The sequence below is a fragment of the Chiloscyllium punctatum genome, chromosome 6 (genome assembly GCF_047496795.1).
Source record: "Chiloscyllium punctatum isolate Juve2018m chromosome 6, sChiPun1.3, whole genome shotgun sequence".
Taxonomy (NCBI): domain Eukaryota; kingdom Metazoa; phylum Chordata; class Chondrichthyes; order Orectolobiformes; family Hemiscylliidae; genus Chiloscyllium; species Chiloscyllium punctatum.
Window position 1 is genome coordinate 66939439 of NC_092744.1, and position 26272 is coordinate 66965710.

At 40.4% G+C, this 26272-nt stretch overlaps 1 protein-coding gene across 3 annotated transcripts in view; it reads left to right on the forward strand.

The window, feature by feature from the left end:
- ngef (neuronal guanine nucleotide exchange factor) overlaps positions 1–26272 on the forward strand; it is a 101944-nt gene that overhangs the window by 66177 nt on the left and 9495 nt on the right. For all 3 annotated transcript variants that reach the window (XM_072572839.1, XM_072572838.1, XM_072572840.1), the window contains 6 exons: positions 2876–3005; positions 8659–8733; positions 13056–13145; positions 14328–14491; positions 15573–15731; positions 20199–20278. In XM_072572839.1, the coding sequence (XP_072428940.1) occupies positions 2876–3005; positions 8659–8733; positions 13056–13145; positions 14328–14491; positions 15573–15731; positions 20199–20278 (698 nt within the window). The remainder of the gene's footprint in view (positions 1–2875; positions 3006–8658; positions 8734–13055; positions 13146–14327; positions 14492–15572; positions 15732–20198; positions 20279–26272) is intronic.

Sequence of the window (26272 nt, forward strand, 5' to 3'; positions counted from 1 at the left end):
ATTAGACCTGTTATCATGGATGCAGATGCAGACACTATAGCCTGCAGAGATGAAACTACCATAACAGAGGTGAAATAACTATTAGAAATGTAAGAAAGCTACAGGTTACTCTGTAACACAACATGTGTGAGAGTTGAAAATGTGTTCATTGTCTCCCATCAGCCAATTTGACTTTGAAGCCTGCACATGACTTTATCTTAACTTCATCAGAAGAGATTGACAACCTCCAGAATCAAACAACTGTCAAAACACTGGGCCAGGAACAATACTGTGATTGGGCAACCATTCAAGTGGCTACCTGTAGAAGATTTCATTGGACTTTCCACCTTCATGGCAGAACCCAGACAGAAGAAAGAATGAAGTGCACTCACTTATCTTGGTATAAGACTGCTGTTTAACATTATTGATATAGAGAAAGTCACTGACTTTATAGCACTTATGGAAACATTCAATCTTCTTTCTTCTAAAACAGAGAGATGAATGCCAATGACTGAGATGGTACAGAGTGAATAAGAATAACATGAAAAAGAGTCTCTTAAAAATTTACTTCTCCACACAACCACAACTGACAACTGAAAACATCCAGCCAGATCAATAACTCAAGGGAAATGAGCCATTTGGGACTTGGAATCAATTGAATCAATGTCCACAGTTCAGGACCACTATCAACAGGAAGAAGTTACCTGATTTGCACATCCAACATACTGGAATACAAAAAAGCCACCTCTATCAATTTAAAAGTAATTGCCTGATCCCAAAATCCAGAATGCTATAAGAAAGAAAGTGCTTTTTCAACAGAGCACCATACTTCCTGAAAACAAATTGAGGAGGTTCAAGGATCTGCCAGATCAGTTAATTGACTGACAATATCTACATCATCCTCCAGAAATGATGTACAAGAAATAAAATATCCTCCAGTGGAGAAATGATCCACAGACCTGAACCATGGATAGCCTTCCTTAAGCAGGAGAAATGCCATTCTTCCCAACCCTAAAGAGAGTGTATTCTGAGAAAAGAGTGACATGCCCACATTTGTGAAGTCAGAGACTTGGGAGGGAGATAACATAATGGTAGATACAAAATAGTTGCATACACAATTTTTTTATTAATTCACAGGCTGTGGGTGTCACTAGCTGGGTTGCCATTTTTTGCCCGTCCCTAATTGTCCTTGAGAAGGTGTGATGAGTTGCCTTGTATGCATAACGGGTTAACTATAGGGGATTGGCCAGGGTGGCAGCGATGGTGGGGTTAACAAAGTAATAGTTCTGAGAAGATAATGTTCATGTTAAGTTGGCTCCATCCATTTTACTGTTATTAGTGTTGCAAATAAGAAATACTACTCTTGTTTAATACATGAGCAGATGTATCTGTCCAGCTCCCCAGGGTCCTAGTAATTATGACTGACCAAATGTAGTTGTACTGATTGCTAGCATGCAATAAACCTTGGTATTTAATGAGAATGTCTTTTCTGTAGATACACTATAGTGGTGTATCCTCTACAACTAACCATTAGGTTTAAGACAAGGCAAAGTGAAATGAGGCTTGGTGGTAGTGAACTAACTCAGATAACCTTTACTCAGTATGGTGGTAAAGAACTGGTACATACTACACTGGGAGAAGTGGCAAATACCATAAGGTACCAACAGTGATCATTGAGTAAATATCACAGCACTCACTTAAAGTTGTAGTTCCATTCCTGAAACTCACTACTTTTAGTGAAATGACTTTAAATGAATTGTGTGTTCCCATAGTAATCAATGTTAAAGCTAGAGGTAGGTTTTGCAGACCCTCCCTCTTCATGGAAATAAGGTATTATTAAGGTAAGTTGAAATATATTATGTTTCTAATAATAGCTTTTAAACTAACATAAAATAAACAACTATGTTTTGAACTAAGATACATTTAAAAATATAGAAGAAAAATGTAACTTTCCACTTACAGGATAGGTATATCCTGCTTGCACTTTCAAAACCTTGAGATCCAAGGAAGTAAATTGAAGGAGAAAATTACCTCCTGTTCTGGTGGTTTTATTGGTGAGAATTCTAACACAAGAAATGTATCCAACAGAAATCACCTCCATCCCTCAGAAACAGCACCTTATTGCTTTGATGTGAGAGCTGGGAGTTGGAACTGGGTTTGATTTTGGTACTACAAACAGCCATTTCGCAATACCTAGTTCCATTAGTCACAGTCCTAACTCCCCTGTTATCCAGTGGTAGCCATTTTTATGTGATCTGCGTACACTTGTTTCTAGCTGCAATCACTTGACAGTGCTCAGAATCCCGATTCCTATTTGTTCTGTATCTGCCTAAGATCACAGAGGCTTTAATTGTTCTGCAGACCAAGTGCGAGAGAATTGCCACCCAGTCAAAGCTACTTTTGAGGCTGAATAGGGTGCCCTGTTTGTAATTCCATCGTTTATGACTTTGCAGAAAGGTGGAGGTAAGAAATAGATGTCAGTGATATTACAGGGAACACTTCCAAATATTTTGTGTATCTCCTGCTCACTCACAAAGAAGTTCAAACTCTTGATTCACATATTGCTCTTTATTGGGATGATGACCAAAGCTGCTACTGCTGGTGTTACCTATCTCCAGAATTCCCACTCTCACACTTGAATTCCAGCATTGGATTGGATTGGAGTGAGGATGCAAATCAGACAGTGGAGACAGGGAGATGTTAATGGGACAAAGTGAATTTCCTGATACTTGATGAGGTTACAGGCTCCATTAATTGAACAACAACAAAGTCAAGCAACATTAAACAGGGACAACCTTAAGTGAAGTCTACTGATATTGATAAGCAATTTTAGGTAAATGTTAAGAACTCTTGTGAAGAACTTTTGCCTTAAACAGTGGTCTTTTATTTCTCAAAGGGAAAATAATCTCCAGTTCCGTAACGTTATGGCTGAACTCGAGAAAGATCCCAAATGTAGAGGACTGCCATTTCCTTCATTTCTTATCCTGCCTTTTCAAAGAATAACACGACTGAAACTGCTGGTACAGGTAACTACCTGAGATCACTCTGAATATCAGGCTAGCTATAATTTTCAGGAGACTGTTTCAACATCCATTTGTGTCATGATTATTATTTCATGCAATGAACGTCATTGTGTGTATGTGTTGTGGTACATCAATAACACTTTACACCAAATTGCTGAGCTGTGTCAAGTATCTCAATGTCACCATACTAACCAGTTAAATGGAATTCCAGTTTATTTTACAGCCTTATTGTGCACTCCAAAAATTACTCAATAATTTGGGTGATGTTTATGTTGAACTTGTTCATTGGAATTTTCTTTTCCAGTTGCACCTTCATGAGTCATAAGATATGGCCAATATGTTGCTTGAGGTATTTTGTTTGGGTCACAGGTCTCAAGAGATATGAGCTAGATTTGCTAAGATCAAGTTTAAGTATGTAATTTGAAGGGGTAAATGTAGGGGAATGGGTCTGGGTGGGTTGCGCTTCGGCAGGTCAGTGTGGACTTGTTGGGTTGAAGGGCCTGCTTCCACACTGTAAGTATGTATGTAATGTAAGTATCATAGAGGGTTTCACAGAGGCTTTGCCTCCAAGAGGTTTAGTGAAATCCGTCACATAATTTGACGCTACTCACCTCATTGTGAGTGCGACATATCTTTGTGATGTTGGTTCCGCGACATCTTATACTTCCCCAGCAGATGTTCTTGCCACTGTCAGATTTTTTTTGGGCTTTCCTTTGCTGCTTCCATTTTTAATGCACAGCTGTACATCAGGTCAAACAGTTCCAGCCAGCAACAGCCATTTACAGTCTGTGTAGTGGGAAGAAAACAAAAAATAATAGAAAAGCTTCTAAGAGGTCATAGGTGACACAATAACATTTTGTTGTCAGTAGAATATTACATTCATTAACACATTAGCAGTTTAAATAAGCAACTCTCTGGTCTACTGTTATTGTAAATGCAGCTATAAGAATGAAGCTGCAGAGGCTATCCAGCTTTAGCATTGAGTCTACTAACGTTTCTACTGAACCCTTTCCCTAATGGCTATCATAGCAGAACATTTTGTCATTGCTGAATGTGGAAGCATCGCATGTTATAACGTCGTCAAACAGCTGTTTACTTTTATGAACCAATGGAGCATGGAAGAAAGAACAAACAAAAATGTTGCAATTGTTTCTGGGACTAATCAGAGCTTGATTGCCTTTGAAGCAACAACAGATTTATCACTGCACTCAGTATCCCAGCCACTGGATGTGGACGTCAGTTAAGTCTTGTCTCCTTTTTCAGCCTGATATTGCATCAATCTGTCATAGGGACCTTGATGTTCCTCCTGCTCAATGTCCTCATCTTCCTCCTCAGAACACTGCTGTCACTCTCCCAGCTCTACAGAGCCATCATATCCTTTTGACTGCTCCAACTGTGTAAAGCAGAGTATAGATTGAGCATACTCTAGCTGGACTGTACTGTAAAGCCCCTCTGTACTGATCCAAGCATTGGAACTTCATTTTCAGAAGGTCCATCCTCTGCTCCACCATGGCCCAGGTGGAAGAATGCATTGCATTGTATTTATGCTTGATTTCACTCGGAGTTTACATAAGGGTTGCAGACGGTAACTCTTGTTTCCTGAAGAAGGGCTTATGCCCGACACATAGATTCTCCTGCTCTTTGGATGCTGCCTGACCTGCTGCGCTTTTCCAGCAACACACTTTTCAGCTCTGATCTCCAGCATCTGCAGTCCTCACTTTCTCCTAGGTAACTCTTGTGCCCCATTAACCATCCTTGAAAGGAATCCAGCTCTTTGAAGTGAAACAGGAGCCTGAGAGTTATCATGGCTGTAATCATCATGGCAGTTTCCAGGGTACCTGATTTAGTCTACTGGCTGCAATGGTCACAGATGACTGGTAGATTGAGCAAAAGGAAACAATTTCTATGGATGAAGTAGGCCATGTTATGATATGGCACTCTCAACACAACATGCTTCTATTCTATAACATCCTGCTACTGGTGAAAGCCAGCTATGTTGACAAAGCCTACAGCCTGGATTGAAACACTGACCTCGTCATGGAGAAATGAGATGTATCACTGATAACAGCTTTGATACATTTTTGAGTTAAAGATTGAGAGATTGCACACAGGTTCCCAATGGATCCTTGAAAACAGCCATTTAAATAAAAAATAAATGCAGAGGAAAGATTTACAAGGATGTTTCCAGGGTTGGAGGGTTTGAGATATGGGGAGATGCTGAATAGATTGGGATTATTTTTCCTGGAACATGAAGGGTGACCTTATACAGGTTTATAAAATCATGAAGTTCATGGATAGGGTAAATAGACAAGGCCTTTTCCCCAGGGTAGCATAGTCCAAGACTAGAGGGCATAGGTTTAAGTCAAGAGGGCAAAGATTTAAAAGGGACAACATTTTCACTCAGAGGGTGGTATGTGATGGAATGAGATGCCACAGGAAGTGGTGGAGGCTGGTACAATTACAACATTTTAAATGCATCAGGATGGGTATATGAATAGGAAGGGTTTAGATAGATATAAGCCAAATGCTGGCAAATGGGACTAGATTTAATTCGGTTATCTGGTCAGCATGGATGAGTTGAACTGAAGGGTCTGTTTCCATGCTGTATAAGTCTATAACTCTATGTCAGCTTGATGGCTATATGGATAGAATGGTCAGCCATTTCTTGACATCACAGGTCCATTTTAAGTAGGTGAGTTCTGTTACAGTATCCTGGTAATGCTGTGCCTCGCTTACCTGGAGAAATGGCTTCTTGTACCTCCTTTACATCCTGAGGGGACCTTCAATGACTTTTTCACATGAGGACTGTTCAGCAGATGCTGCTCCTGGGCTTACTGAAGCATCTGTTCTTACTCAGATTTTCTATGCATTTGTAACACCACAAACACAGCAATGTTAACCTTTACTGTGGCTAGTGGCCAGTGGTCATGGTTCCAATGAACCAGTGTGTGGGAATATCAGCCATAGAACAGTAATGCAAGCATTTGCATTGCAGGCATATGACAAGTTAGCACTGTCCTCCATACAGTGGGACATGGAAGGCTCAAACAAGGAGGTCCTTTACATGGTAAACGCTATTCTATTGCTTGTTCACAAGCTCTGTTGTACATTTAAGGGTGGTACGGTGGCTCAGTGGTTAGCGCTGCTGCCGCACAGCGCCAATGACCCAGATTTGATTCCTGCCTTGGCCTCTCTCTGTGTGGAGTTTGTATATTCTCCCCCTGTCTGCATGCCTGGGTGCTCCTGTTCCCTGTCACAATCCAAAGATGTGCAATTTAGGTGAATTGGCCATGCTAAATTGCCCATAGTGTTAGGTGCATTAGTCAGGGAAAAATATAGGGTAGGGGACTGGGTCTGGTTGGGTTACTCTTCGGAGGGTCGATGTGGACTGTTTGGGCCAAAGGGCCTGTTGCTACACTGTAGGGAATCTAAAAGAAATGCAGTAGGAGATTGAAATTGTGGTGGGGTGCTCTCTGTTGACTCCATCAGGTTTGGGCTTCCACATACTCCCCATCTCTCTCTTCCATTTAAATCTTCATCTCTCCACTTTACCTCATAAGCTTCAGGCCCATTACGCCAAACATCATGATGAAGTGCTGTCCCACCCTCATGAAGCCAGACTGTTGTTGATAGTCAATGACATGCCCCTTCTTTTATTGTAATCAGTGCCCTCCAATGCTGTATCATCTCCCACACTTGTATGTAGAGTGTTCCCCTCCGCATCTAGCATGCTGACTTCAGTCCTTACAATTAACTGTTCTGATTTCACCAGCACAGCAGCAGATGTTGATAAACCCTGCAGACTTTCAGTGAACAGAACCCCAGGGCTATCTGTGGCCCACCCCAACTGACTTGGAACGACAACCTTGAATGATGAATGGCTTGAACCACTAACTTCAACTCAGCAGCACCCCCAAACTGACTTAGTGCAATTGCCCAGACTAATTGCACTAAACCTGCAGGACTGACAATGCCCTCTTCCTCAAACTATAATGAGACAGAAGTCCTGGTCCTGAATGACTCAAACAACTGAATGAACTTGTTCAAGCTCCTGAACTGATTTGGACCATGCCCTTGCTGACTGTGGTGGGGTACTCTGACTGATGACACACCCTCTTGACTTCACTGAAGACCACCCTCCTTAGACTTTTGGGGAATGGCTATTTAAGGTTTTAATGAAGATCTGTATCTTGGGTTGTGGTAGACGTTGTTGGCCGGTTTGCCGAGCTGGTTGATTTTCTTACAAACATTTTGTGTCCCTTCAGTGCTGTTTAGCCTCTGGATGAAACATTGTTGTTGTGATCTGCCCCGAATTCTGTCTGTTGTGACAGGTGATTCTACTTCTGGTTTTGCATTGTAGTGGTCTATAGATGGGGTCTATTTCAACTTGTTTGTTTATGGAACCAAGGATGAATACCAGACCTCCAGGAATTACCGAGCTTGGCTTTATTTAGCCAGTCCCAGTATCATGACACCATCCGAGTTGAACTGGTGTCCTTCAAAGACTTCATCTGGAGGCTATACAGCGCTAAAGATGTCACCCAGAAGGGAGACGAAATATTTGCAAGAAAATCAACCAGCTCGGTGAACCAACCAGCGACTTCAACATGGCTATTTGATTGAAACATATTCAAGGTGTTTGCCATGTATGCTGCTGGCACACAGTGCAGCTGCGACATTGACATAGCATGGTGCCGTATGGCAACATGTCCACCCACTCAACTGTTCAGCTCTGGCATACGTGAGATTCTCTGGTTTTGTGTCTGCACTAAATGATAAGGTATGACCAAAGTACCATGAGCCTGTAGTTCTGAATGAGATAGCAAAAAGGCAAGGCAAGGCAGAAATACTGTGAGCATCTAAGTCGGCACACAGTGAGTGAGCTGAGTGAGCTCAGAGAGCAAGCCCGAGTGCTGAAATGCACCTTGTCCTGATGCCTGTCCAGAGATGGCCTGGCAACATCATTACAATGAAAGGAGTCAGTGAATTCCAATGTACAGCATGAACACGGTGAAAAGTATTTTAACTGATTTGAAGATTTATTGTGATGAAGCCATGAGGCTGGCACATGTCTGATGCCACGCCCATGGACAGCAGATGGCAGGCGTGCACCACCCATGGAGCATGCCCTGAGTTGTTGGAGATTGCTGGACCGCACGGAGGCCTGCAGAAGGTGTTTTGTTTTTTTCTGACAAAAACCCCATTTTTCCGATTTTGCCAATTGACTTACAATTTCCCGCGTCATTTGGGAGTCGGGAAATTCCACTCATTGTATCACATTTTGAAATGTGCCAAGCCACAGAATAAATTGCAATGTTTTTATTTGTTATGTAATTGAGATCATGCACTTACACAGCCAAAATTTGATTCTCAGTTCACTCCACAATCACTTTACATCACAAATTTTGCTTGAAGCAATCTCAGTCTTTCATGGCAGGTAGCATCCTGTGTTGTGAGGTAATCAGTTCCCCTGGAATGCAAGGCTGATATGAAGATTCTTTAGTTAGTTTTTCCTGGCTCATCACTCTCACAGAGACCTGATAACCAAAGTGACTTCGGGTTAAGTAACATACAAGGCAACTAAATGACTGTAGCATATATTTATATGAGATCCCTGCTATGTGAATTAAGACCTTCAATTCAATTCTGTCCACAGAATATCTTGAAAACAGCAGAAGAAGAGTCAAAGAGAGAAAGCACAGCTGTGAAGGCACATAAAGAACTTGAAAAGGTACAAGAGCAACATTCCCTTTACCTATTTTTATTCCTTTCTGACATTTTGCCAATGTTTTGACTTTGGACAATCATACAGCATCAACCTGGCCACCCATTGTGCATTGTTTCTGCTTTTTATTTGTATGGAATACAGCCCTTCTCTTTCCATTCCTTTTCTTTTGCATTTTCGCTATGCCTCCTATGCAAGGATTTAAAATTCTCAACTTTTACATTCCACATGCATGTTTAAAAAAACAGATCAGCACAGACAAAAGTAAGCGAAGGAAATTACAGTGCAATCAAAAAAACAATATCTGTCTTCACAGAAGAAGGTGCAATAATTCCTTAGAAATGCTAGGGAAGCAAGAATGAAGGTATTTTACCAAATGCTGGGAAGTGAAAAAATAAATGCTGGAGAAATTAATGGGAAACAAAGCTAATAAATCCCGAGGACTTGTTGATCTACATCCCACTTTACTAAAAGGGGTGGACCATGGAAATAATTCATTCATTGATTGTCATCTTCCAAAATTCTGTAGATTCAGGAAGAGTCCTGGAGGGTGTTAAATGTAGCCCCTCTATTTAAAAAAGGAGGGAGAGAGAAAACCTAGTGTTACATTTGTTTTTATTCATTTTGTGGATGTGGGCATCACTGGCTGGCCAGCATTTATTGCCCATCCCTAGTCACCCTTGAGAAGGTGGTGCTGAGCTGCCTCTTGAACCACTGCAGTCCACCTGCTGTGGGTTGACTGACCCACAATGCCATGGGGGGGCGGGTAGTTCCAGGATTTTGACCCAGTGATAGTGAAGGCAATATATTTCCAAGTCAGGATAGAGTGGACATCTGTGCAGTGGAGGAAATGTTGGAGTCTATTATGTGTACAAACAAGATACTGAGAAAATGCCAAAAGGATCACACAAAGTTAATACTAATTTATGAAAAGGAAATGGTGTTTGATAAACGCATAGTGACTTTGTAAGGATATATTTAGTTGAATCGATGAAGGGGGACAAGCAGACATGGGATACTTCAATTTCCTGAAAGGTTTTAATAAAGTCCAACATTAAACCAAAGCACAAGGGATTAGTGATAATATACTGGCATGCATTGAGAATTGGTTAGCAGACAGGAAATAGGAGTAAATGGGTCATTATCAGGAGTGCAAGGCAGTGATGAGTTTTGGTACCACATGAATCAGTACTTGGGCTGCAGCAGTCTACAAAATATACCATATATACTCAGTAATAATCAAAATTTTTGACTACTTTCTAAGGTTGAATTTATGGGGTTGACTATTATATAGATACCACTGTTAAGGGGCTGAAATTCATGCCCATCAAATTTAACACCGTCTCATTAGCAGAAGTCCAATTGATCTCTAAACAAATAAAGAACAAAAGCACAACAAATTATAGTACTTCTGAGGACCTGGAGAGGACTGCAATGGCCAGCAAACTGGAAGGTCCAGAGTGGAGCAGGTCAGTCGGCAGACTTACTCATAAATGTTAATCTGTTAACTGTGAAGAAGCAGGGTTGACGTTTACATGGGATTGTATGGAAAGGTTGAGATTTTCTGGCCAAAAATAAGGGGTTGACTTTTACATGAGATTGACTATTACTGGAGTAAATATGGTATTGACAATTTAGTTGAGGGAATCAACTGTAAGGTTTAAAGTTTTCTGATGATGGAAAACTAGGTGGGATTGTGAGTGACAAAGAGTATGTAACAGATTCATAAGGTGATTTAGACACGTTGAGTGAGTGGAAAAATGTGCAGCAGATGCAATGTGAGATTGCCCACTTTGATAAGAAAATAAAATGGCAGAATATTATTTAAATGGTGATAGATAGGAAATGTTAATGTAAGCAAAGACCTTGGTGTCCTTACATATCAAAGCAAGTAAACAGATGCAGCAAGCAGGTAGGAAGGCAAATGGAATGTTGGTCTTCATTGCAAGAAGGTTTCAGTCCAGGTGCAAAGAAATGTATTCATCTTGGTGAGGCCACACCTGAAACATCGTGTGCAGTTTTGCTGTCATTATCTGTGAAGAGATGTACTTGCCATCGAGAGAGTGTAGCAAGGGTTCACCAGACTAATTTCTAATGGCAGATTTGTTGTATGAAGAGGAACTGGGAGAACTGGGCCTGTAGAAACTGGAGTTTAGAATAATGAGAGGCCATCTTCTTGAAACATAAAAAATTCTAACAGATTGTATGCAGGGATGATATTTCCTCTGGACAGAGATATACAGAACAAGGGGTCCATGTTCTCTGAGTATGTGGTATGACAGTTTGGATTGGGTTTAATAGAAATTTCTTTGCTTAGAAGGTGGTGAACCCATGAATTTGCAACTCCAGAAGGCGGTGGAAGCTAAGTCACTGAATATAGTTATGAAACAAATAGATACATTTCCAGAGGTTAAACATGTCAAAAGGTATGAGAGGACAGCAGGAGTATGGCATTGAGATAGAAGATTAGCCTTGGGCATGATAAATTATGGAGCAGGCTTGATGGGCTGAATGGCCTACTGCTGCTCCTATTTTCTATGATTCTGTGTATTAAGGAATGTACATACACTATTGTGATACATTAATACACAACAAAAGACAGTGACAATATGCAGTATATTGATAGACTTTCAATCAGGCCATTTTTGGAATCCCTCAGCAATAATTTGTTAACCTGTCTGATCTTATGCAGTCAGCTTTGGTTATAATTTGGAGACTTCTTTCCCATATTTCAGTTTGGTGCTGAATGCTCCTGGGCATGAAGAATGGGGAAAATGTACAAGAAAAGAATGAGAGGGCACAGAAAATTATATTCAAACAACACTTGAAGAGTAATCGATAAATTTACAGAGATACAATCCTTAAATATAAATGGCCGCATAGGAAAATAGGAAGATTGATGACCTGTAAAAGATGGATTATATCTATAGTAGTCATTAAATAGTTCAGAACTTGAGTGTTGCTGGAAAAAGACATATATTGTTGAAGCTTCTCATCTTGCACTCATTTGGATAAATTGCAAGAATCATGAAAGTAATCACTGAATATTAATATTCTGGAGTCATAGAGATGCATAGCACAGAAACAGACCCTTTGATCCAACCTGTCCATGCCAACCCGATATCCTAAATCAATCTCCTCCCATTTTCTAGCACTTGCCCCATATCCCTCCAAATCCTTCCTTTTCATATTCCCATCCCGATGCCTTTTAAATGTTGTAATTGTACCAGCCTCCACTACTTCCCCTGGCAGCTCATTCCATACATGCACCACCCTCTGTGTGAGAAAGTTGCCCTTTAGGTCCCTTTTAAATCTTGTATTAGAATAAAGTGTTGATTAGTTAGTAAATTAATTCTAACTCATAGAAAATGTTAGGAGAAATTGTGGACTGCAGACGCTGCAGATCAGAGTCAAAGAGTGTGGTGTTGGAAAGCACAGCCAGTCTGGCAGCATCCGAGGAGCTGGAGAATTGACGTTTTAGGCATAAGCCCTTCATCAGGAATCAGTAGAAAATGTTGCCATGGAGATTGCACCAGTTAATGATGACTGCTAAGCTTTGTTTAAATTTTAAACACAGCAGGTTGACTCTGACTTGCCAATGTGTCTTTTCCAGCAATACCTTTAATGCAAATTTTAGCAGGTACTGAGCTTGCTTGGGTGACAAACACGTCTAGCAAACCTATTGGCTGACACTTTAAATGCTCAGGCAGGAGATTTGTTAAGTCGCAACACATGAATCCCTTGTTTGATAGCTTAAACATTGTTGGTGCAGAATGAGACTTAAAGCCATATTGTATACAGTGGAACAAAGAAATCAAGAGAAAACTTGTCCAAGTCCCATTGTCTTCACTTTCCACAAAAGAAATGGTAGAAGTGAGCTAAAGATATACTTCACAACACATTCCTAGAATGCTTTACTTATTCTACACAAATTTGGGAATACACATACAATTTGGGAAACAGCTCTGCTTAATTTTACATATTGTCTATGATGCTGCCACTGATATATTTGAATTACATTAGAGGACCAGCACTTACTGGGCCAGCAGGAAAATTCCATTTTAAGAAACTGAGATGGCAGCAACTATAAACCTCACACAGATTGTTAACCTCCGGTACTGGTAGAGATATTTTCCAAGTCAAGTTTAGCATTTTAATATTGATAGCTCCATTATAAAACAGCCCTGCAGAAAATATTTTTCTACACGTTCACAAATTAAACCAAATGACAGCAAACATTTATTTGGTACTTTTTAAACACAGCCCTATGAAGATGTATTAATTTAAAAAATCTATTTGTTGTTAGTCAAAATTTCTTCTTGTTAAAGGTTATCAAAGAATGTAGTGAACGTGTGAAAAAAATGGGCAGAACTGAGCAGCTGATCAGCTTTGAGAAGAAACTGGATTTTAAAGTCAAGGTATGAATGGGAAATAGCCTCTTGTCTATAAAAAAACTGAATATGTCTCGATCAGTAAGCCAGTGTACATAATCTTCAGAACAGAGTGCAATGAGTGTATTGAAAGAATAAACAAATTAAAATTGTACATAAAATAGAGATAAAAGTCTTCTTTGTTCTCTATAAAAGGGGCAATATAAATGTATGTTAATGGAATTCTCTAGTTATAACAAGACAGATTAGTGTGGGACAATGGCTTGCAGGTAATCTATCATGTTCAGTGTGTTTTGGGTACATTTAGGGAGTGGGCAAATGAATGATAGATGAAGTATAATGTGGATAAATATAGGCTTTTTCACTTTGGTGGCAAACTAGGAAGAAAAATTATTGCCTCAATAGATTAGGAAAGGGAGAGGTGCAAGGAGACCTGGGAGTCTTCGTACACCAGTCACTGAATGTAAGCATGCACCATGCAGCAGGCAGTGAAAAAGGCAAATGGTATGAAGGCCTTTATAGTGAAAGGATTTGAGTACAGAAGGGGGATGTTCTGCTGTAAATATATAGGGCCTTGGTGAGACCACATGTGAAGTGTTATGTGTAGTTTTGGTCTCTTTATCTGAGGAAGGATGATATGGAGGGAATGCAATAAATGTTTACTGGTCTGATTGCTGGGATGGCAGGATGCCATAAGGAAAGAAACTGATCGCTTAGGACCTTATTCACTGAAGTTTATAAGAATCTGCAGACATCTCATAGAAACCTATGAAATTGCAATAGGACTAGATAGGGTAATCATGGGAAAGGCTGTTCCTGATAACCAGGGAGTCCAGAACATGGGGCATAGTCTAAGGATACAGGATAGTTCATTTAGAACTGAGATGAGGAGAAATTTCTTCACCCAGAGACTCTTGAGCCTATAGAATTCTCTGCCACAGAAAGTGGTTGAGCACAAAATATTGAAAGTTTTCAAACAGGAGTTTAGCACAGTTCTTAGGGCTAAAAAGATCAAAGAATGGGGCAGAGAATGAGGGAACAGGCAACAGAGTTGGATGATAAGCTATGAATGGTGGAAGGGCTGATAATCTAATTCTGCTCCTATTTTCTATGTTTCTAGTAAGTACCCCTGATCATAATGAGATCCATCGACCATTTCTTCTATTATTACCAAAATTTGCATTTAACCAAAACCTGTTGTCTTCCCAGGCTGTGCCAATCATCTCCCAATCTCGGTGGCTACTGAAGGAAGGTGAATTGGAGCAAATGTCAGGACAGAAAGCAACACGAACCTTTAGGAAGAAGAAACTATTCAAGCCAGTCCACCTGATTCTGTTCAATGACCTTTTCCTAATAACCAAGAAACATTCCTAGTGAGTCCTTGCAAATGCATCAAAAATATTGGCTTTGTGGACGGCATCAATTTGAATTATTGTACAATTATATATACATAGATAGCTTTAGGGTATGTAAGAGATGAATTTCCTGAACAAGCTTTTGTCCAAGAGTATTGCTTCATGTTTGAACATCTTGAAATCTGATTTTTGGCTACTTCATCATCAAGTATTTCTAGTTTCTGAAGGAATAAGTATCTGAAATATATTGACACAACGATATATATGTAAGTATAAAATGGTCTGTTCGCAAAGTTTTTTTTGGATAGATTCAGTAGAAATGCTTTTACTAGGAAACTGGATGTTCAATGATTCTGACACTGGCCATTCACCTCACAGGTTCAGTTAAAGTCTCCTCTGTCTGATAGTTGTAACAGTGTTATATGAGATGAGTTTTGGATATTCTCAGTCCAGTTCCTAATTGAATTGGCCTTACGTACAAGTCAACAAACAATTCTGACTTCATCGTTAACTACCAGTTTCACTCAGAGATTACAGCATAGTTAGTATGTGAAATAAAAAGGCAGTAATGCAGGACAGTGGATGGTAGTCTTGCTGTATATTTTCTTTTGCAAGGCAGCTTCATTCTGCATCTAGGATCTGAGTACTGACTGAGGGTTTCTGAAAATGGAGAACTCTCCCTTCCTCAATGCAAACAACCTTTGTCTTATGACCACAGACACAAGAGTACCATTAAAAATATTATCCTTATATTATCCTTACACACTCTGATTGCCAGCAATGCTTGAACTTCCTCATTGGTCCTGTAAAATATTAGGGCAGAAACAAAGCTAAAAATATACTTTTTTTTCTTTCCTGCATTCCAGTAAGTAGGGAATTCACCAGAAAGTATATCTAGTAGTCCTAGATATCTATCTAGTTGACTGTGAAATATCAAATGATGCAACATTGTTCAGGCCTCTAAATCACGTTACACAGGGACAGAATAGCATTGGCTCATACTAATAGGTCTAGACTTGTCTTAACCCAGAAATCCGGTTGAAATTCTTCCCCAGATTTTTCATTGTGGTTCCTAACAGTGATGTTGTTTTCTCTGTAGTGGTGACAGATATGAAGTGTTTGACTATGCACTCCGAGGTCTCCTCCGGGTCCAAGAACTGGAGGACCAGGGTCAGGCACTTGCAAATATATTCATGTTGAGACTCTTAGAGAACAACAATGATCGTGAGGTCCAATATATGTTGAAAGCAAAATCACAGTAAGTATCTCAATAGAGCTTTGCAGGAAATAAAATAGAACATTGCTGGAAAAGTACATTAGGGTTCATCAATTTCTATTGAAACCTCCAAATCTCCACAATAGTTTAGAAAATTGATTTCATCCACTCCTGACCAGAAAGCTCCCATGCATGTTCTAGGTGCAGATCTGTTAGCGTATAAATAAAAGTTATTTAATAATTTGAATCAGAACCTCAGTTCAAACTGTCCTAACAAAGAATCTCCAGCCTGTATTCCCAATATTTTTCATCTTATTTGAAATTGTCAATACAGTATATGTAATTTTTATTTTTTAAAATCTCTGCCATGAGGTCCTCTAATTATTGGCAAACTTATAGGGTATCTAAAGCAGTGTATAAGAGATTCTGGGCTGTATATCTTGTTGCCTACAAGACTAAATATTCTGTAGCTATGATTCTTTAACACTTCAGCCTGTGGGATGTGACATCCATCTGGCAAAATAGTCTCTTTGCATATTTTTCATCCCTGGTTCTTCTTTGTGAATGTGATAAATATCTCTGGGAACAGCAGGGCTGGCTTTCATCTGACTTGATCATGAAAGACACCAGGACAAAAATAAATCAGGAGACAGTTATTCAGTAAAGCATTATGCAAATGATATTCTAATAATATACAAGATGGAAGATATTTAAAAGCTTCTGCTGTCAAAGCCCTTCTGAAATCTGTTTGATTTGAAATCCCCAGTGGACCCAATATTTCTGCCATCAGAACTAAAGCCATCATGTTGAATAGTGCAATAGTGAACATTTTTCCAATAATTCTTTAACTAAAATGTCAATGTCTCTAATCCAAAGCTGTACCAAAGATGGCAATGTGCATGAGTCTTGTTACAATCAGGTGAGGAAGGGGGAATCGACTTTCCTCTTTTTAACCTACTTAGCTGAATTAAAAGATTTTTCATTCTTTGCAGCATGCAGCAATATCTCACTTCAACTAACTGCAGTTTGCAAGTTCAGAAGGAAGGAGCCAATTACAAGATTTTCTTGTGTTAAAGAACAATAATTTTGGTACCAACTAACACTAAGAAAAGTAATTAACCATAACAAACAAATGCATGCATACTTGTAGTTATCTTGGAGTTCTCAATGAATGGATGTTTCTCTGAATTGTTTTTTGCTGAATGTTGTCTTTTAAGAGGCTGAGGGCAAGACAGGGAGAGAGAGAGAGGGATTGTGTATTCCTGCATCTGGCTTCATTGCTTTATACAAGCTGGATAATCTGCAGGTGACTTCGATCCTGATATGTGAAAAGTTCAGAAAGGCGTAAATCAAACTAGAGATAAAGGTCTGAGTCACTGATTTCAGTCATTTTGATGGCATGCTCATTTCAGTTCAGACAGGATCTTATTATTTAAGATTTCATGAACTGGTTCAACTTGTGGACATACCAGTAATGTGGTCAACTTAAGTTTGCATGTTTCCCTTTGTAAAATGATTTTAGTTTATGAATGGTCTCAGGTATTAAAATGAGACAATGAAAGTCAAAAGTTGATTGTGCATTTTTAGCGCTATAATAACAATCTGCTGGAAGAGTTTTTACAAATATATTAAAGACAAAAGGGTAACTAGGGAGAGAATAGGGCCCCTCAAAGATCAGCAAGGTGGCCTTTGTGTGGAGCCACAGGAGATGGAAAAGATACTAAACAGATATTTTGCATTAGTGTTTACTGTAGAAAAAGACATGGAAAATATAGAATGTAGGGAAATAGATGGTGACATCTTGAAAAATGTCCATATTACAGAGGAAGAAGTGCTGGATGTCTTGAAACGCATAAAGGTGGATAAATCCCCAGGACCTGATCAGGTGTATCCTAGATCTCTGTGGGAAGCTAGAGAAGTGATTGCTGGGCCTCTTGCTGAGATTTTATCATCAATAATCACAGGTGAGGTGCCGGAAGACTGGAGGTTGGCAAATGTGGTGCCACTATTTAAGAAAGATGGTAAGGACAAGCCAGAGAACTATAGACCAGTGAGCTTGATGTTGGTGGTGGGCAAGTTGTTGGAGGGAATCCTGAGGGACAGGATGTACATATATTTGGAAAGGCAAGGACTGATTAGGGATAGTCAACATGGTATTGTGCCAGAGGAAATCATGTCTCACAAACTTGATTGAGATTTTTGAAGAAGTAACAAAGAAGATTGTTGAGGGCAGAGTGATAGAAATTATCTATATGGACTTCAGTAATGCGTTCGACAAGGTTCCCCATGGGAGACTGGTTAGCAAGGTTAGATCTCATGGACCACACGCAGAACTAGCCATTTGAATACAGAACTTGTTCAAAGGTAGAAGACAGAGGATGGTGGTGGAGGTTTGTTTTTCAGATTGGAAGTCTGTGACCAGTGGAGTGCCACAAGGATTGCGCTGGGTCCACTACTTTTCGTCATTTATATAAATGATTTGGGTGTGAAGTTAAGAGGTATAGTTAGTAAGTTTGCAGATGACACGAAAACTGGAGGTGTAGTGGACAACAAACCTTGGATTACAATTGGATCTTGATCAGATGGGCCAATGGGCTGAGAAGTGGCAGATAGAGTTTAATTCAGATAAATGCAAGGTGCTGCATTTTGAAAAAGCTAAACTTAACAGCACTTGTACACTTAATGGTAAGGTCCTCGGGAGTGTTGCTGAACAAAGAGACCTTGGAGTGCAGGAACATAGCTCCTTGAAAGTGGAGTCGCAGGTAGATAGGATAGTGAAGAAGGCGTTTGGTATGCTTTCCTTTATTGGTCAGAGTATTGAGTACAGGAGATGGGAGGTCATGTTGCGGCTGTACAGGACATTGGTTAGGCCACTGTTGGAATATTGCATGCAATTCTGGTCTCCTTCCTATTGGAAGGATGTTGTGAAACTTGAAAGGGTTCAGAAAAGATTTACAAGGATGTTGTCAGTATTGGAGGATTTAAGTTAAAGGGAGAGGTTGAACAGGCTGGGGCTGTTTTCCCTGGAGCATCGGAGGCTGAGGGCTGACCTTAATGAGGTTTATAAAATCATGAGGGGTACTGATAGGGTAAATAGACAAGGTCTTTTCCCTGGGATGGGGGAGTCCAGAACTAGAGGGCATAGGTTTAGAGTGAGTGGGGAAAGATATAAAAGACACCTAAGGGAGCAACATTTTCATGCAGAGGATGGTGCGTGTGTGGAATGGACTGCCAGCGGATGTGGTGGAGGTTGGTACAATTGCAACATTTAAGAGGCATTTGGATGGGTATATGAATAGGACGGGTTTGGAGGGATATAGGCCAGGTGCTGGCAAATGAGATTAGATTGAATTGGGATATCTGGTCGGCATGGACGAGTCGGACTGAAGGGTCTGTTTCTTTGCTCTATGACTCTAAGTCTAATAGTTTGTAATGGAATCACCAGCAGCTGGTGGCAACAATGAGGAAGAGTAGTTGGAGCAGTCGAATGGTCCCTCTCTCGGGGGAAAAGAAAAGGTAGTCTTTGATGAAAAGATGAAAATCAGTCAAACCAGGTTATAGACCAACAGGTTTATTTGTAAGTACTAGGTGTAAGAGCGCTGCTCCTTCATCAGGTAACTAGTGGCCTCGTGGAATGAATGAGCAGACAGTCAAATGATTCCTCAACCCTATGTAAAACCACACACATCATTCCATATAAATGCTGTAAATACATCAGTGATTAATCTTAATTTCGCTTCATATTTGTATTGACCTGATGCCACTCAAGGTGTGACATTCTGCCCAGAACTCTAAACGTTTTCACGTATCTGAGAATTAGGCTGGTCTTTTGCCATCACTGCTTCTGAAGACACAACTGGTCAACATCAGGCCTTGCCAGAGTGTCACAAAAGCAGAGTTCCTATTTGTTCTAATTCTGCTCTCAAGAAAACTAAAATGGTGTCTAGTTTTGAATGTCTCCTCGACTGTCAGCTAAAGATAAATATTGAAGACAATGATCTTAAAACTATAGAATTACTGTATTAGGTATAAAATACTATATACATTATTTAACTCTCTAATCACACGTGACATCGTAGAGTCCTAATACTCAAAGTATCTTTAAAATACTCCCAAATTACAACTCATCAAAACAAATTGGAAACGACTGTGAATTAACTGTGTTATTTCTTCTTTGCATTTTTAGAAATGTGACTCAAACAATAAGACACAGGACCACCATGCTTGACAATAAACCAATTTGGTTATGAGCTAAACTTTTACCTTCACTAAATTTCACTTTGTAATAAAGAAGTGTTGATAATGTCACTTTAAAGTGGAATAAACCAAACATAGAACAATAGAACATGACTGAAGGAACCATTTGGATTTCTATGCAAAACTTTACTGTTGTTCTGATGAACTTGGAAAACTGACAGCTTGCATCCCCTCTGTGTTCTCCTCTGTGTTTTCCTGTGTTTTTCATGATTTATTTCACTGATAATAATCATCCACAAATCTACTTTGTAGGAGTGATAAGAAACGCTGGGTCCATGCACTTGTCCCAAATCGAAGAACAAAGTATGTTTCTCCCAGCTCATTGCATTGGGGTAAGACTTTATGTCATAACTTATTCCTACCCAGATATCTAACTAACTTTGCTTTTGTTTTTGATCAGGAGTGAGTTTTTCTCTCAATTCTTATACTAATGCTTGATGAGCAGGTGAATGGTAGCTCCTGATGTCCAGCTAGAACGAACCAAAAAGTAGAAGGAACTTTCCTGTACCAAAATTATAGTATATCTGACCCAGAACTAAGTGCCTATCTCACCCAGGTTTTTACAAGAACTGACAATGATTTCATGATCATCATTGGACGTTTAGTTCCAAATTTTAAAAAAATTCAAATTCCAGCATGTATTGTGGTAACCTTTGAATCTGAGTAGCCAAAGCATTATCTGGATCTCTGGATTAATCGTCCAGCAACAATACCATGATGCCACATTTTGCCCCCAACCACCAACCCCCCCCCCCCCCACCACCACCAAACACTTCAGCTTCTAGAATTCTACCCAAACTTCTGGAAGACGGATAATAACTATTAGTAAGTTATCCACTAGACATGATAACAAAACAAATCCTGTACCCGAAGAGGCTCCACAAATATCCCCATCCTCGATGATGGGGGAGTCCAGCACATCAGTGCAAAACCAAGAACTGAAGCATTTGCAACAATGTCAGCACAAAATATCAAGTGGATACTCCACCTCAGCCACTTCTGGAGTCCCCAGCGTCACTGATGCCAGTCTTCGGCCAAGCTGATTTAATTCACATGATATCAAGAAATGAGAAACAACACTGGATACTTCAAAGGCAATGGACCCTGACAACTTTCTGACAATGGTACTGAAGACTTGTTTTCCAGAGCATGCCATACCATGCACCTAGCCAAGCTGTTCTAGAATGGCTACAACACTGGCATTTACCCAGCAATGTGAAAAATTCTCCAGGTCTATCCTGGAAACAAAACGCAGGTTAAAATCAATACAGCCTCATTATCTACTTTGGTCATCTGTAAAGCAATGAACAAGTACTTCAACAGTGCTATCAAGTTTGCTTAATGATAACGGGCTCACTAAAGTTCAGCATGAGTTCTGTCAGGGGCATTCATCTTCTGGGCTTATTGCAGTCTTGATTCAAACATAAACAAAAAGCTCAATTCCAGAATTAAGATGAGAGTGACTGCCTTTGACATGGAATTTGACCAGGTATGACATCAAGGTACCTAATGAAACTAGAGTCAAAGGGAATTAGGAAGAAAGTGTCCACCAGTTGGACATGTACCAAAGGAAGATGGCTGTGATTGTTGGAGGTCAGTCATCTCAGCTTCAGGGCATCACTACAATAATTATTCAGAGTAGTGTCATCTTCAGATGCTTCATCAATGACCTTCTTTCCATCATAAGGCCAGAAGTAGGGATGTTGGCTGATGATTGCACAATGTTCAACACTTTCCATGACTTATATACTGAACAGTCCAGATAATATCAAGCTTTGGCTGTTAAGTAACAAGTAACATTTATCCCACAAAAGTACCAGGCAATGAACATCAACAAGAGAGAATCTGACCATTGACATTCAATGATATTCCCAAAGCTAAATCCTCCATTATCAACAGCCTGGGTGTTACCATTGACAAGAAACTGAACTTGACTAACCACATGAATACCGTAGCCTCAAGAGCAATCAGAAGCTATGAATTTGTAGCAAATACTTTATCTCTTTATTACCCAAAACCTGTCCATCATCAACAATGCACACGTTTGGAGTATGATGAAATAGTTTCTGCATACTTAGATGAGTGCAACTCCAACAATACATGAGAAACTTGAAACCATCTGGGACAAAGCAGCTTGCACATCCACAAACATTCATGTCTCCACAGTAGCAGCAGTCTATTCCAACTAAAAGATGCACTGTAAAAATTCCCCTCAGCTCCTTGGACAGTACCTTTGGTCTTCTTCCTTTCGGAAAGAAACTTGAAAGGGTTCAGAAAAGATTCACAAGGATGTTTCCAGGGTTGAAGGGTTTGAGCTATAGGTAGAGGCTGAACAGGCTGGGGCTGTTTTCCTGGAGCATTGGAGGCTGAGGGGTGACCTTATAGAGGTTTACAAAATTATGCAGGCCATGGATAGGATAAATGAACAAAGTCTTTTCCCTGGGGTGGGGGAGTCCAGAACTAGAGGGCATAGGTTTAGGGTGAGAGGGGAAAGATATAAAAGAGACCTAAGGGGCAACGTTTTCATGCAGAGGGTGGTATGTATATGGAATGAGCTGCCAGAGGAAGTGTGGAGGCTGGTACAATTGCAGCATTTAAAAGACATTTGGATGGGTATATGAATAGGAAGGGTTTAGAAGGATATGGGCCAAGTGCTGGCAGGTGTGATGAGATTGGGTTGGGATATCTGGTCAGCATGGACGGGTTGGACCGAAGGTTCTGTTTCCATGCTGAACATCTCTATGACTCTATGACCACTACCAACTAGAGCCACAAGGGCAATAAATACATGGTAACACCACCACTAGCCAGTTCCCCAACAAGCTAGTCATTAACCTGACTGGGAAATATATCACGCTTCCTTCAATGTTGCTGATTTAAAATGCAGGAACTCCGTACCTAAAAGCACTATGATCATACCTACCTCAAATGGACAGCAGCAGTTCAAAAAGGCAGTTAACTTGCCACCACTTTCTCAAGAACAACTATAGATGGGCAACCAATGCTGGCCTAGCCAGCAAAATCCATATCCCATGAATGAATCGAACAAAAGGTGTTCTATAGCATATACTGCACAACTCCCTGTTGACATTAGCAACTTAAAATAACTCCAGAGATATTCACGCACTTATCAGTGCATCAGGGGACAGTACAAATTAAACAGCAACTAACCTGAAAGTATTGGGATAGTCACAGTGACAAGAGTTTAGAGGAGGCGGATTTCTCAAAACATATCCAGGGGAGCTTTTTGTCAAACTAGGGATGATGCTGAGCTGGATCTGGTTTTGGGGATAGAAGCCAGGCAAGTGTTCGATGTGGCAATGGGGGACCATTTCAGCGATAGCTACCATAACAGTACAGTTCAAATTTGTTCTGAACAAGGAGAAAGATGGCATGCAAAAGATGGTTTTGGACTGGGGGAAGGCAGATTTTATTAAAATAGAGCAGAATCTGGCCACAGTAAATAGGGAACAGCTCCTTGCAAGTCAGTCTACAGCAGTGGAGGCTCAGACAGGAGCTGGGGAGAGTGCAGGTTCAAACATGTACCCTTTAGAGGGAACTGTAGGAGCAATAAGTCCAGAGAACCTCGGATGTGTCAGAAAATTCTGGACTGGATGAGGACGGAGAGTAATGCTTTTAGCAAGTCCAAAGGGAGCAATTCAGTTGTGGCCCGAGAGGAATACAGGAAGTGCAGGAGGGAACTTAAGAAGGCAATTAGAAAAGCCAAAAGGAGACATGAGAAAGGACTTACAAACAGGATTAATGAGAATTCTAAGTTATTTTATAAATACCTTAAAGGGAAGAGATTAATCGGGGAAAGTGTAGAGCCTCTTAGGAACTAAGGGAACAGCATGTGTATGAAACTGCAGGATATTGGAAGAGTGTTAAATGAATATTTCCTTTTGGTGTTCACACTGGTGAAGAAGTAAACAGATTAGGGAATTCAGGAAAAGAGGCTGTGAGGAACTTGCATGGTTTGACATAGGAGATGGGGAGGTATTGGAGGCTTTGTCAAGCTTAATAACAGACAAATCCCGGATGAATTGCATCCCTGCCTACTTTGGGAGGCCAGGCAGGAAATCGCAGGGAGTCTGACACAAATTTGCAGTTCCTCTGTGGCCACGGGGGCAGTATCACAGGACTGGAGGACGGCTAATGTGGTTGTACTTTTTAGGAAGGATAATAGAGGTGAACTAGGAAAATACAGACTAGTCAGTTTCATGTTGGTGGTCGGGAAACTATTGCAGAAAATTCTGAAGGAGTGAATTAATACCCACTTGGAAAGGCATGGGTTAATTAGGGATAGTCAGCATGGCTTTGTCAGAGGGAGATCATCCTAACAAATTTGTTAGAATTTTTTTTAAATGCGATCAAGTCTGTGTATAAGAGAAGTGCAATTTATATGGATTTTCGCAAAGCTTTTGACAGGGCACAATTGGGAGATTGATTGAAAAGGTTAGAGCGCATGGAATTGAGGGAAACTTGGCGGGATTGATCAGAAACTGCCTTAGTAATAGGACACAAAGGGTATTTGTGGAAGTCTGTTTGAGTAACTGGAGGCCAGTGTTTGGTGGTGTACCGCAAGGATCTTTATGGGGACCCTTGTTGTTTGTTACCTGGATGAAAACGCCCTGGATGAAAACGTGAGGGGAATGTTAAGCAAATTTGCAGACAACACCAAGATTGGTGGAGTCATTAACAACAAAGAAGATAGTTGTAGGTCAAAGGTAGATACAGATGGGTTGACAGATGGTATTTAACCCTGATAAGTGCGAAGTGATGCACTTTGGAAGAAGAAACAAGATTAGGGTGTGTTTTATGAATGACAGAATACTGGAAAACTTAAAGGAACAGAAAGATCGTGGGTAATCATTCGCATATCCCTGAAGTTGGCAAAGCATGGGAATAGGATATTTAAGAATGGACACTTGCTTTCATCAGTCGTGGCATAGAGTACAAGAGCAAGAAGGTAATGTTCGAATTGTACAGAGCACTGGTCAGGCCACAGCTGGAGCACTGTACAGTTTTGGCGATACTGCTAGAGGGGGTTCACCAAGATATTGCCTGCGATGGAGAAATTGAGCTATAAGGAGCTATAAGGCAACTGGCTGTGTGGAGTTTGCACATTCTCCCCATGTCTGCGTGGGTTTTCTCCAGGTGCTCCGGTTTCCCCCCACAGTCCAAAGATGTGCAGGTCAGGTGAATTGGCCATGATAAATTGCCCATAGGTTAGATGCATTAGTCAGAGAGAAACGGGTCTGGGTGGGTTACTCTTCGAAGGATCGGTGTGGGCTTGCTGGGCCGAAGGGCCTGTTTCCACACAGTAGGGAATCTAACCAAAAGGAGAGACTAGATAGGCTTGTATGAGGAGTGTGAGGGGGACATGATTGAGGTGCGTAAGATTATGAAGAGGATGAATAGAGAGCAGCTGTTCCACTTGGTGGAGGGGTCAATCACAGGAGGGCATAGTTTGGTAAGGGGCAGGAGATTCAGAGGGGATTTGGGGAAAAAAAACTTTTTCACTTGGGGAGGTAGTGAGAATCTAGAAAGCACTACCTGGGAAGATAATGGAGGCTGGAAAACTTACAACCTTTAAAAAAAAATTTGGATGAGCACTTCAAATATTATAACATTCAAGGATATAGGAAAGTGCAAGAAATTGTGATTAGCGCACCTTTAATGGTAGTTACTGTCGGTGCAGACTTGATGGGCCGAAGGGCCTTTTCAGCACTGTATGAATCTGTAAATCTACTGAATGATCCTTTAGATGGTGTTGCTGAACCTTAGGAAGCTGGACTAGCTCACAGCTTTGAAATACCATGGAATCAACTTTTGCCAACAAAATGAAATGAAAAGAAACTTGTGACAAACCTTAATGTGGTTCCTCGGGTCAAACACCACTACTACTGCCACTATGATATGATGTGAGTATTCCCCATCTGTTGTTAGTCCATTAACATATACTATGAAGACTGCATTCTTGTTCAGGCAGATATCTTACAGTTTATGAACAACAGTAAATATTTATATTATTATGGGTTTGGAGGAATATGGGCTGGGTGCTGGCAGGTGGGACTAGATTGGGTTGGAATATCTGGTCGGCATGGACAGGTTGGACTGAATGATCTGTGTCCGTGCTGTACATCTCTATGACTCTATGACTCTGCTTTGCACAGAGTCGTACTAATGTTACATGCTTGATACATAACTGTAACATTACACATAGCTGACTGACTACATACAAGATTGTACTGTGACAGCTGAAGTTGAGACAAGGGCATTTATACTGGAACATCATGTTATGATATGAGCTAACTATCTTAAAA